The sequence below is a fragment of the Puntigrus tetrazona genome, chromosome 4 (assembly GCF_018831695.1).
Source record: "Puntigrus tetrazona isolate hp1 chromosome 4, ASM1883169v1, whole genome shotgun sequence".
Taxonomy (NCBI): Eukaryota; Metazoa; Chordata; class Actinopteri; order Cypriniformes; family Cyprinidae; genus Puntigrus; species Puntigrus tetrazona.
Window position 1 is genome coordinate 10,369,174 of NC_056702.1, and position 13,301 is coordinate 10,382,474.

Consider the following 13,301-nt stretch of genomic DNA (forward strand, 5'->3'; position numbering starts at 1 on the left):
TAATTAAATTAATTCTTATTCTACAGTAACTATAGGTGGCGGTAGTCACTGTTTAAGGTCGAGAACAGCATTAACCACAACAATCAACGAAATGAAAGCAATGGACTGTATTTATTTTTTTGTTATATGCTTCTTTTTTAAAAATCGAATAATCCGACATATAAACCGGTTTCTAACGCACTTGCAATATTTATTTTGTAACACTCCTAAACTTTTAATTTGCAGTCGAACGTCACTTCCCAACCAGGAAGCGACGGCTGCAAGTAAACAGGACACGTACTCCGGTAATACGATATTTCGACTCTTTAATACGCTTATATGAACAACAAACGTTATTGAGAGCGCATTCGGTTAACATGTTTTGCACAGTGCTGTGGACATGCATGTCAAAATATAGGATTTAATGTAACGTATGTATTCTGACACCTTTAAAACTTGCTAACTAATTAGCTAAAGACAACAATCGCCGATGTGAGCTGTAAACATAGTCGTTATTATAATAAAATACTGCGGAAAGCAGTCTAGCTAAGACTAGCAACCAGACACGAAGAAATCAAGCCAGTTTTTTTGTATATGTGCTTTCCATTCATAATACTGAAGTGTGAAAAGCATTCTTTAAGCAAACTACAAACACATAGCTCTTCTTTTATTTCACAGCCATAAATCTGTTCACTTTGCAGGTGGAGATCACATCAGAGAGTATGAAACCTGACTGACACCGATGCACCATGGAGAAGTTTGGTATGAGCTTTGGTGGAGGCCCGGGCAAGAAAGAGCTGCTGGAAACGATCGAGGTGCAAAAGAAGCAGCTTGTGAAGTATCAGACGCGCTTTAAAGATGTTGTCAGAGCGTATCAAAGCCTGCTCAAGGAAAAAGAGGCCTTGGAAGCCAGCCTGAAGGTGCTGACTATTTCGCAGGAGGTCGATTTAAGCCAGCGTAGTGACAGCCTGTCGTTCGGAGGAGGTTCAGAAAACGCCGAACGACCTTTGTCCTCTGACCTTGGGGACGACCGATCGTCACTTCACAGCGAAGACAGCCTGGATACAGCGGCCTCTGCTGAAACGGCCACTAGCGTGACCAGCAACAGCACTAAAGGAGACCAAACAGAGGAGGACCAAAGCTGCGCGGTAGATGGAGCCGCTGCCGGGACCGTCCCAAACGCATCGCCTCAGCAAACCGAGGAGGCGAGTGGCTCCGAAAGTGGCATCAGCAGCAGCAGCAGCGGGTGTGCGGAGCCGCCGCCGCCGCCTTCAGCGGACGCGGATCGCCGCGTCATCCAGCTGAAAACGCAGCTGTCCACTCTGACCAGTTCCTTAGCCACCGTCACGCAAGAGAAGTCCAGAATGGAAGCTTCGTTCCAGGCAGACAAGCGCAAGATGAAGCAGGAGCTGGAGGAGCTTCAAGCCAGGATGGAGGAAGAGCAGAAGCAGCACCAGGTGGAGCTTCAGAGCCTTCAGGAGCAGCTGGCGGAGAGCAAAGCCCGGGTCATAACCCAGCAACACGAACGGGAGCAGGAGCAGGGCGATCACGCTCTCATGCTCCGAGAGCTCCAGAAGCTCCTGCAGGAGGAGAGGGGACTGAGACAGGATGCCGAGCTCAAACTGGAGGATTCGCGAGAGGCGCTGGCTGAAGCCATGCAGGCGGCTGACCGAGGGATGGATTGTGAAACGCAGCTGAAAGAGATCACTCAGGAACGGGAGGAGCTGAGGAGGAGCCTGAAGGCCGCGGTGGTCGAGAAGAGCAAACCCGATCCACGGGTCGAGGAGCTCCAGCAAGAGATCGCAGAGCTCAAAGCTCACTTCAACCAGCAGCTTCAGCAGGAAATCAGAAAGGTAGTCTATGTTTCAAAGCTATCTTAGGCTGATGATACACTGGGCAACTTTTTGAGCAAAACAGGCCCACAGCTGATCTAAAATATCCAAACAGAAATTCGTTACCCATTTTGTTGACTTGCAAAATTGCTCAAAAAGTTGCCGCTTGTGTCATTAGCCTTACCGTTTTCTCTTGAAATGCATATATTGGGTTTGTAGCATTAATTCATGTCGCTTCACATCGTTTAACAGGCTGTTTTGTTTTGCAATGTTTTGCAAGTGGCACATGTAGCAGAAGAACAGATCTTTCATTGAGTGAAGTGTTGGGAGGAGACTTGGTTCAGTCCATTGCTTGACGAGGCACATTTGAATGATTTGAATAAATTAATTGGCAGTAGATTGTAGGAAAGGGTCTAAACCTTGTTGAAATGTTGGGAACACATCAGTAAGTAATTCTCGAAATGAATATACATTTTTATTTTGTACATCAAAGTGTTGTAATTCCTAAATTTACTTAAAATATTCAGAATTATTAATTTAAGTCATTTATTGGTTATTGGCCATAACATGAAAATAATTAACGAGATAGTTCACCCAAAAATGAAACTTCTGTCATCAATTACTCACCATTTATTTCCAAACCCGTACAACCTTTTTTTCATTTTTGGAAGACAATTGATGATATTTTTGATGAAATCTGCGAGCTTTCTGATCATGCATAGACTGCAATGCAACTAAAATGTGCAAGGCCCAGAAAGGTAGTAAGGAAATTGTTAAAATAGTCCTTTTGACATTCATCTGTAATGTTATGAAGCTGCAAGAATACTTTTATGCGCAAAAAGTCAGTCTCCATCTCCATTCACAACAGCGATCTCCTAATGGTTCCCAATATGTGATTTCAATATGCATCGCATTATGAAATCAGACAAGCTCAGTCGAATGAAGAAGAACGCAAAAAAGGGGCTATCTACTAAGGATCCCTGAGATGTTTTTGATGGGGTTTTATGATGCCTGAATATGCAGCTTTACGAGGAAGCGTCCCTCCATTTTGAGAAGCACCCTCCATCTAGTTTAGCTCTAGTTTTCATCTAGTTTAACCTGCCTCAGCAGACTTACCTCAAGATTTTTCTTAATACTGAATACCCTCATTAGTTGGTTCAGGTGTGTTAAACATTTATTGTTATTTTTCCTTTGCAGGTGGCACAAGCAGATGAGCGTCTTCGAGAGCAGGCACAGATGGAGGAAGCACGAGTTGCCAGCCTTGAGGAGCGAGTGTCTGAGCTCTCCGAACTACTGGGCGCCTGCGAGAAGGCCAGGCAGAAGGACCAACAAAACGCTCAGAGGCTGCGAGAACGCATCCTTCAGCTTGACACAGAGAACAAAACCCTCGCCATCGCAGCAGTCAACAGGTCAACGACCACCGATCTAAACCTCGACGACACCAACTTGAACGTGGACGTGTTAAAGGACAAACTAGAGAAGGTAAAGAAGTTGCTCCTCCTGGCAGCGCAAAGATCTCAAGACCAGAGTCTGGACATCGAAAAGCTATTGGAAGAAGAAAAGAACCAAGAAGTCTCAGAGAGCGAGAAGGCTTCAGCGCTTCACTACCAACAAGAGCTTCGGCAGCTTAAGGAGGAGTTTGAGCGCTACAAAATGAGGGCGCAGGGTGTTCTTAAAAACAAGAATACGAAAGATGGCAACCAGGCCAAAGAGTTAGAAGAAGCACGCGACCAGCTGGCTGAGCTGAAGGAGAAGTACATCAACCTTCGTATCATTTCCGACGAAGCAGAAGTCAAGCACAAACGGGACCTGGAGGAGCGGCAACAAGCGCTTGTAGCGCTCCAGCAGACCCACAAACAGGAAGTCGAGAGGTTTGAGGCTCAACACAGGGAGAACTTCTTGCGGCTTGAAGAAGAGATGCACAAACAGAGAGATCGCACCATGGCTCTTCTTGCAGAAAAAGACCTGGAGCTGGAGCGACTCCGGGCGGCAACAGCGCTCAGCTTTGGAAGCCATCAGAAACACGCTACAAATAACAGCCTGGCGATGGAAGGAGGCGACCTAGAGGAAGCTGATCCAGAACAAGAAGAAGGTGACATTATCGCTCAAGCTCTGAAACTAGCTGGGCCCAATGAGCCGACTTTATTGTTGTACGCCGAACAGCTGGCACGCAAGGAGGTGGAGGTGGCCTCCTTGCGCAAACAAAAGCATCGTGTTGAGGAGGATTTGCATCAGCTGCAAGGAAAGCTGATTGCTAATGGAGAGAGGCACGAAGAAGAGGTCGCTGAGCTGCGGTGCCAGTTGGACAAACGCATTCGAGACCAGGGCAGAGATGGGGCCAACCTTGAGTATCTCAAGAACGTCATTTATAGGTTTCTCACCCTCCATGACACTAGAGGGCGCCAGCAGACACTCACGGCCATTTTGACCATTTTGCACTTTAGTCCTCAAGAGAAACAGGCTGTGCTAAAGCAGCAACAACACAGTTGGTGGACGACAGGGATGAGATGATGAGCTGAGAAGAGAGACTTTACGGTTCTACTGTGCCGAGATAAATGTTTATTTTTATTGACCACTTTCTGAGTGCAGTGTGAGAACCAAATTACAGGAGCAGCAATGTAGATATATTTCCGACAAAGACACATATGCACCAGCTATTGCATGACGAGATACTAAGCAGTTTATGAATGGTTTGAATTCAGTGTTGGATCATTTAAGAGTTGACCAAACATCCCAAAACATCCCTCCTGTGTGTGCAACATAATATTAGATCCTGACACTGTGTTTTCAGTCTGTAACAAGATGTTGATATCGGTTTTATATAGTGACTGGAGATGTGATGTAACACTATTTAGTTCAACTGAAAGGTAACAGAATGGGTATACCAAAGAAAATTCCCTTAAAAGGCTCTGACAGGCTTTTAAAAGGGACTCTAGCAAGTAATGCCTTCAGACAGCAGCACTTTTCATCTATTGTCATGATGAAATCCATGTATATATATTAAACACAAACTAATTCCAGGGTTTTTAACGGGAATATATCATCAATTAAAAAATAAATGAAAAATCGTCAGTTGCTTTGGGTTTGTAAACATATAGCAGTTTGAATTTAACTTAAGAAGGATGTGAGCGACTTCATTTTTTTTCTTTTAGAGATTTTGGTTGGCTCTAATTTCCCCTGGTATTTGTTGGCTACACTGTTTATTACTTTATATATACGCTGAATACACATAATGCTTTTTTGAGAACACATAATTACAGATCATTTTCACGGTTGTCTTCTTAGTAAATGAGTATTCTTGACCAAAACAATAAAACTCTTTTGCTCTCTTCAGCATTTTATTTTTTATGTTGGTGTATTCCAGTATATTTAAACATGTTTAATGTTCAGTTTATCATTTGTAAAATCCATTACTCCACTACATGATACTGGTTGGAATATTATAGGGCAATAATAATAGTAATTAAAAAAAAAAATCATCAGATCACCAGTATTATAAAAACTACAGTTAAAAAGTCTGCAGTGTGAGGTTAGGTGCTCTGCATCGAGACAGGTTACTACTTTAAGATTCCTGCCATTTAATTTAACATGATTTCTGGCATACTGAAAGAAAGAAATAAAATTATTATGCTATTTAAATTCAATAGTGGTCTTGGAGTTTCCCAACTGTTTGTCTCCACTGATAAACTCAACGGGCAGATGAGCTCAAGTCTTACTGCTGTTTTGTTAAAACGTATTTTAATAATACAGTCCCAACCATAAAAACATAATATGGCTCTTTCAAAAAAAACAATTTTAAAATACTGCAGAAGCGGCAAACTTTACAATGGAACGACCGTAAACGAAAGCAGAAAAAGCACCAACACAAAATCAAATGGAAAAAGTCAAAATGTGCAAAGTGCAGTGCGACGTTTAAAACCGTAAATGGCACAAATCAAAAGAACAATCTTTCCTTATCAAGTGAGGTTCAGGCTGGATCAAAAAAGGTATATATTACTTGCAAACACAATATATATACAGACTTGAGTAGCTTATATGTGATTGTATTGCGTATTACTGACATTGCACTCAACAAATCCGGAGTTTGTTAACCCAGAGTCTGTTAATCCAGTTCAGAATAAGATCAATTCTAAGTTTGGCAACCTAAAAAAAAAGAAAGACTAGACAATCAGTTTCTAACATAATCATAAAAACAGGTGAATCAATGTAGTAGAAGTGCTCCCATGCAAAGGTTAAAGGTCAGGTAAGGCCTAAATAAATAATACCAATAGCGCTGCTATGCATTTAATAATGTTCTTCTTAATGTCCCTAAATAATGACGAGCAACATCGCTGAAATAAAAGCATTGATACTCAATAAATAATGATAAAAGCATCTTAAACTGAACGAAACTAAGTCATCCGTGTTAAAAAAAAAAATTCACTGCATCTGCTAATTAAAAGCCACTTTTATTAATATATTTGACTAAACGTTGGTTTATAAAATAAACGCCTTGTTCATGCAGTGCTAATTGACTGCAGGCTCGAAATACTTGGTGCATGTTAAAATGTAACGTAGCAGACATCTAAAATCTAGCGTGAAGTCGAGCTGAGGACTTCAAACGAGTTTAATCAAAGTATCAATGTTTTCGGTGTTCTTCGTGTGTCATCTAGGACCCTGTATAGCAGCAGTATCTGTCGTTTTTCACCGGTACCGTACATCCAAAATGAAAGGCCTCTCAGGTAGCGTATTTACCAGAAGAAGAGATGTGGGCTGATACCTGTGCAGGTGTTATGGGTTCAAATATAGCTGGTATATCCTGGACAGACAGTCTCTCTGTGTGTGTGTATCAGTGGATCTGCTGGTCAGTGTTGTTCACGTGGGTCTGATTGTCATTGTCTGTGTAACAATGTCTGTAGATCCTCTGGCAAGGAGCTGATGATGGTCTGGATGGACTGCTCTAATCTCTCCAGGAGTTCTTCTTTCACTGGAAGCTGGTGTTTTCGAGCTCTGGTCTGGGTAGAGCATGTAAAAAAAAATAAGATAGATGGCGAATGTTTTGACGTAACTCGCAAATCATTCGCTTTTATTCAAAACGTGGTTTAACTCACCAGTTTCTCTCGAAGTTTCAGGATGAGGTCAACAATCTCTACCTCGGATTTGTCTTTGGTCCATGTCAGCAGATCCTGAATGAATGAAAACATAAACCGAATGAGCCGTTAAAAGAACAATTCATCATTTAAAAGTACTGTTATTATTAACTCACCCTCACGTGGTTCTGAACTCGTGGGGTTTTCGTTCTTCTGTGGAACACAAAAGAAGGATTTTGAAGAATTGTACCGGCCGCGCTTTTCCATGCAACTAAAAACAGACTGAAATTTAAGTCGTCATCAACTGTGAATCTTCAGGTCTTGATTTCTTTGGTGTGTTTATCGAAGTTCACCAGAGAAGTGGAGAGGTTATTCAATCATTACTTTGCGTTCTTTTATATAATTGGTTAATCCGGTTTAAAAAGAAAAACATTACTGAATGATTCGCTCACAAAACGGTTTAATAATCTAGTCACAGAACTGGGGAAGAAGATTGTGAATAACAACTTCAATTTCAGTCTGTTCTTCGCTTATGTTAAAATGTAAGGGCTCAATAAGACCGATTTAATGCTCCTATGCTCAAAAAAAAAAAAAAAAATCAGCATTCACAAATTACAAATAGAGTGAAAATTAAATACTTTTTACAAATTATACAAATAACTGCTCTCTTATTAAATACATTTGAAAAGCTGAATTTGCAGCATCGTTACTCCAGTCTTCAATGTCACATGATCCTTCAGAAATCATACCAATACGCTGATTTGGTGCTCAGGAAACATTATTATTATTAAAAAAAAAAAAAATTGTGCTTAAAATCTTTGTGGAAACTATGATATGTTTAGTTTAGGATGTTTTATTTTGCTCAATTGCAATGTTACAAAATGGATTTAATGTAATTTCATTCAATACATACTAGAGGGTCATACAATTCAATGTGATTAATCACATCCAAAATAAAACTTCTGTTTGCATAATGTTCTGTGTAAATTTATTATGTTTATAATAAGTACCTACACGTATAGAATACATTTAGAAAATATTTACATTCATATACATTATAAATACATGTAGTTAATATATTTTTTTGTAGTGTGCATTTTTCTGTATTTATATTTACAAAAAATATATATACACAGCACACTTTTAAAAACGTTTATTTTGAATGCGATTAAGCACTAATCTACACTTACTAAATAAATGCATTTTTTCCCTTTAAGAAAAACTATTCTGGCTGACCCCAAACTTTTGAACGGTAGCGTTAGTTACATATACTACTCCCATAATCCTTTTCTGATGCTTTTTGTTGTGCTTTTGTGTCCTTTTTGAAGCTTCAAAGCCTCTGTTTACCTCCATGGAAAAGAGCGAACAGTTCAGTTCCTCACAACAAACAAAAAACAAAAATCCTCTTTTTGTGTTCAACAGAAGAAAGCGTACGGGTTTGGAACGACTTGAGAGTGTATCATTTTTTGGGTGAACGAATCCTTTATACATTCTTTTTCCCATTTTTTTTATTGGCACACACGCACACACATTCTGAACTGAAAACAAGAAAGATTTAAGAAGCATAGTGATACCAGCGAATCCAGAGCCAATGTCGTACTCACGGCCGCACAGATGGCTTCTAAATGAAGACAGTCCACTTTCTGAGTCATCTCTCTGTGCCTGAGCCGATACCAGCCATCAAAGTTTGGCGAACGGAAGAAACGCCTGAAAGCCACACATAAACATTTAATATAAGCACTCTTAGTAGGAAGTTTCAGTCTTTAGTTCCCGAATGTCCTGGGCTGTGTTCCTCATCAAAGGACCATAAGCTTAGATAGACTGTATAGATTATTGATGTCAATGGGTTTAGAAACGCAGCCCTGGCGCGTTACCTGTAAAGGCCTGTCCAATCTCCTTTCAGAGTTAGTTGTGGCCCTGCTTGATCCAGGGTCTTCATGAACTCATCCTGACTGAAAGACCGGATCTGAGGAGGGGTCTGAGACACACACACACACAAACAACTGTTTCAATGCCACTTTAATCTCAAGACTTCCAACATAATCAATGGTAATGGCTCATATGCGTCGCCTTAATTTGATTTACCAACCTTCCAGGGAGACACAGATCTCTGTGGCGGCATGAGGCTTTCCAGATACCGGTCCTAAACAAAAGAATAGGTGTGGTGCTCAGCACTGCTTAGGAATGAAGCGAAGCTGTCATTAAGCTCTGAACAAAGGTGCAAAAACATTTTTTAACTTGTTACCAGCGGAAGAATGAAACTCTGCGTTTGCTCCAACAGATGCCGCCTCAAAATGGCACTCTGTGCCTCTGATGGCCTTTTTTTCTGGATACCCTAAAAGTAAAAATGAAAAACCAAAGCAAGGAGCCTGACGTATGTGTGCTTCAACGTACTTAAATGCCGTTTTTCGTGAATAAACATTTGCAGCCTACCTTTAAGAGTCGCTTGATGAGGGCTTTATCTTTGTGTAGAAAGGTCTTGTATGCTGTATATATACCTTTATGGTATAAGAGAAATAAATAAATTAATTAATTTAAAAAAATAAATAAATAAATAAAAAATTATATATATAAAATTATTTTTTTTAAATATATTTTTATTTTTTTAGATATATACACACAAACACACACACACACACACTTCACTGCAAAGACTACTTGCGTACCTGTTTTAGTATCCAGCGTTTTTAACTTGGCCAGTTTCTTGACTTTCACTTGCTTTGGTAAATCACCTGCAAAGAAACTCCATTTAGATACGTCTCGCGTGCAATGCGCCAAAAATCGTGTTATTAAAAAAGCAGCATAATTTACCAGACATCTTCAGGTCTCCGAGGCGAATAATATGTGGCCAGCACTGAAAGGTCTTTATAAAGAAAGGGTTTGTGACACCAAGTATCACATTAGGCCTGAAAGCAGAAAACAGAGTCACATCCTGCCCCACAAATGTTGCTCTGCGCACGTAGCTCACATTTAGAACGAACCTAAAGGCGATTTTTTAAAGAATATCATCAAAACTTTGCCAACTACTAAATAACACAAAGCCTTTCGTACACTTTTATGCTATATTTCAAGTCTTTTAAAGCCGGGATAGCTTTGTCGGAGCAACCGAACGCTGCTTTTGTGTCATTTTCCGGTGCCCATTCACTTTCATTAATTCATCTTTTGTAAAAGAAAATCCAAATGAGTTTGGAAAGGCATGACGGTCAGTAAACGACGACAGAGTTCTGAATGAAATATCCTTTAAAAAGAGTCTTTAGTGAGCTTCTACTCACGGAGCCTGAGTTCTGGTCGTGTACTCCTTGAATTCGCTGTCATGGATGGTGAAGTATGGTCTGTAATCACCACAGTAGTGCAGTGGGGCCACAGTGCTAAACAGTAAGCACAAAACATAGAAAAATATGCATGCGGTATATGTAAAACTACTCTACATTACGAAGAAACCTTTTCGATTTCACAAAAACCATAATGTTAAATAAACAGTTGCGAAAAGGTGTGGTTTAGCCGTTCCTTATGTTGTTTGTGTGCTTCTGGAAGGAGAGCTTTGAAAATGCGATGTCCATACCTGACCAGGGCCAGCACGGTCTCCGAGGAGACGGTTGGAGAGGGTGCCATAACAACCACAGGCTCTCCTAGCAACATGAGCTCCCAGAGCATCTGCACGTGAATGAGGACTGACTGGAAACATCTGATCACATGAAGGTCGATTAGGGCCGCTATTAGCGAGTGCTGTAAAATCAACAGACGGTTTACAGATAACACGTACAACCGGCGTAATACTCACTTGAACAGATCCAGCTCGTAAACCGACGGAAGAACCGTAGGGGCAGGGAGCAGATTCTGCAAAAATGAGAGCATGTGTTAAAATAAAAGCATACGGCCAGAGTCGTCATAGTCGAACGAGGCGGGCACCTCTGTTTGCGGTTGTTTGGCAGGGCTTCCAGCTGCTGTTTCGACTTTTGAGGGAATTCTGACCTGCAAAGCCAAAATAAGGATTTGATGCACTGAATGGATGGCAGAGTAATAAGGGCATTAGATAAGACACCTTAAAACGCCAAAGCCAAAGTGTACACATTTTAAGAGATCCATTTAAAATCTTCTCACCTGCATCACCACACCCATCACAGGTAGGTTGAGAGTCTGTCCTGGTACTGGTGCTGGCCACTGGTCAATCTCATTACAGACTGAAAGATATGAACCGATACGACCGAAGATGTGAGATTTAACCCTCCATGGTAACTTGAGATTATGTGATAAGATGTATATGAATGCTGGTGTGCAAATGTTTGTTATTATAGTTTTATAGTTATATATATAATTTGCTTGGTCACTGTGGGGTTGTGTCTTTTTCCCCCCGAAGTCTAGCTGGTCTCACCTGTCTCAAGACAAGGCTCTTGCTTTTCAAAGTACTCTGGAGCAATGACCTTCAGCAGCGAATGGAAGAGGTTCACAAAGGGTAGTCTGGACACCACCACCAGAGACTAGGGATACAGCGCGACGCAAAACGGTGATTATTTTCAGCACACCACTTTGGTGGACCTTGGCTAAATCACAAGCGTAAAGTCTAAACAGTCCAGGACAAATGCGCGCGTTTCGTTTCAGTGACCCACCTTCTGAAAGTATCCCCTTTTCACGGACGCGTCTTTGACTTGCCTGAAATACACATACCCGTGGAAATGCGCGTGCTCCTTCTGAAAGACAGTCATAATCGACACCTCGTTTATTGCTTTGGGAGCACATCACAATCAGCTCGCGATGCTGGGAAACGAAGTCTGTCTCTGACCTGCAGGGTCACGGGCGCATTCTTGTCGTACGCGTCCTCCTGCCCAAACCGAGAGCTGCCTCGGCCCACCGCCTGCCGCAGCCTGAAGCTGAACTGAGTGTCCCCGAGGCATCCTGGGATAGACATGCACTCATGTGATCGAGCCCTAGTGCTCACGTTTCAGCCGTTCATCAAGAAAGCACTCAACAGATCAGCCCTACCTGAGTACGAGTCAGGAAACGATAAGTAGCAGATGCTTGTTTTCTAAAAGACAGAGAGGAGAGGGAAGGGTGTTACCACGCATTCTGTGAATAAATGAATGGGTGAAACATTTTAGATCAAATTCATCTCACCTCTTTCTCCGTGAGTTTGACATCGTGAGGGTAAACGAGCTGATAAGGAGAGAAACAGCGTTAGAGGCGCGCAGTGATGCCGCTGTTGCTGTGGTTACAGCGGCGGTGACGTTACAAGCGGGACGTTTGTACCGCCATCGCGTTTATTTTTATTTTTCGCGGTGGGATTATTACAGGCATGCACTTAAGCAAACGACGTCGGTGCGTGCGCGTAATCGGTGTACCTCTATGGCTTGTCCGAGCTCGAGGTCGAAGGTAACGACGCACACGCATTCGAGCCAGGCGGAGAAACGCGACCACGGCACCGGCACCGCCGCGTTCGTCGCCGCTGCCTCCGAGGGCCCCTCCGGAGCGTCGGAGCCGTCAAACGGGTCCATTGCGAGCTAAAAGTCCATCGGAGAAGCGCTCGCTTTTGTGAATGGTCTCGTCCTCGGTCATCGTTCAGGAGGCGTTGGGGCTGAACAGCGCCCCCCCGCGGCGAGGAAGGACTCGATCGTTTGCCTGAGATGCAACGCTTTGAAAAAACTGGACACTGAGGGCGCAAAATAAATAATTATTAAATTAAACTAAAAAATAGCCTTTAAAGTTGTCCAGATGTTTGTTATATTAGTGGTAAATGTACAAAATAGCATGGATAACCTTTACTTAATATCTTAATGATTTTGGGAATAAAATAATCCATTTTGACTTTGGCTATTGCTACAAATCTATACCTGTGTTACCTTGTGATTGCTTTCACGGTCTCTTGGTTCTTGGGGGGGATTGGATTCTCAAATAGGAGACCATAAAACGATACAATATACAAAAACGAGACGAAACAAAAAAGGTTATTGCTTGATTTAATTGCCGTCGCAAAGTACGGGGGAAGAAATTTCATTCAGATTTATTAGAGATAATGTGTAGAGTTAAAATATTATTGGACCTAAAAGAGGAGTGAAAAAAAGGCAGTGGGTGCGGAAATAATGAGGATGAAAAAGCACATTAAAGAATATGAAACGTGTAAATGTAGTAGGTGCTTAGATGTTTTGGACTTTTATTTTCTACATTAGGCTTTAAGATTGTAAAAAAAAACATTTAAAATAATAATAATTATTGCTCATTAAAGTGAAGGTTGTGTAATGTAAAACATTTTCATTGAATACAGAGCCGTGGGAACCAAAAATGCAGCAAAAGGATAAACCTTTAAACCTTTAAATTAATTAGTATTATTATGGTACAAAGCCCGTGTTCTCAGTTCTTGCTATTTTTTGCTTTACTCTTTAGATGTTTACGTTATTTCTACTAAGGTTATTTTAAATAGACTGTGTTT

At 41.4% G+C, this 13,301-nt stretch overlaps 2 protein-coding genes across 3 annotated transcripts; one reads left to right on the plus strand and one right to left on the minus strand.

Moving 5' to 3' along the window:
* The first annotated feature begins 165 nt into the window (after positions 1–165).
* On the plus strand, positions 166–5,144 carry gcc1 (GRIP and coiled-coil domain containing 1). The gene is made up of 3 exons (XM_043238019.1): positions 166–284; positions 681–1,832; positions 3,009–5,144. Exons 2-3 carry the CDS (start codon positions 729–731, stop codon positions 4,320–4,322), a joined length of 2,418 nt encoding a protein of 805 aa, XP_043093954.1. The 5' UTR covers positions 166–284; positions 681–728; the 3' UTR covers positions 4,323–5,144.
* Positions 4,455–12,542, minus strand: dennd6b (DENN/MADD domain containing 6B). 2 transcript variants are annotated; one of them, XM_043238026.1, is made up of 21 exons: positions 12,217–12,542; positions 11,993–12,031; positions 11,861–11,903; positions 11,661–11,773; positions 11,488–11,568; positions 11,253–11,358; positions 10,982–11,061; positions 10,790–10,852; positions 10,662–10,717; positions 10,443–10,565; positions 10,153–10,248; positions 9,692–9,786; positions 9,547–9,612; positions 9,314–9,378; positions 9,126–9,215; positions 8,970–9,023; positions 8,755–8,858; positions 8,485–8,587; positions 7,057–7,093; positions 6,902–6,976; positions 6,664–6,805 (listed from the first exon to the last, which is right to left on the minus strand). In XM_043238026.1, the coding sequence occupies exons 1-20, from the start codon at positions 12,367–12,369 to the stop codon at positions 6,930–6,932; spliced, it is 1,614 nt and encodes a 537-aa protein (XP_043093961.1). In that variant the 5' UTR covers positions 12,370–12,542; the 3' UTR covers positions 6,664–6,805; positions 6,902–6,929. The 2 variants fall into 2 exon arrangements, with proteins under 2 accessions (XP_043093960.1, XP_043093961.1); XM_043238025.1 differs by lacking the exon at positions 7,057–7,093 and having other exon boundaries at positions 4,455–6,805; positions 12,217–12,538.
* Positions 12,543–13,301: the final 759 nt, after the last annotated feature.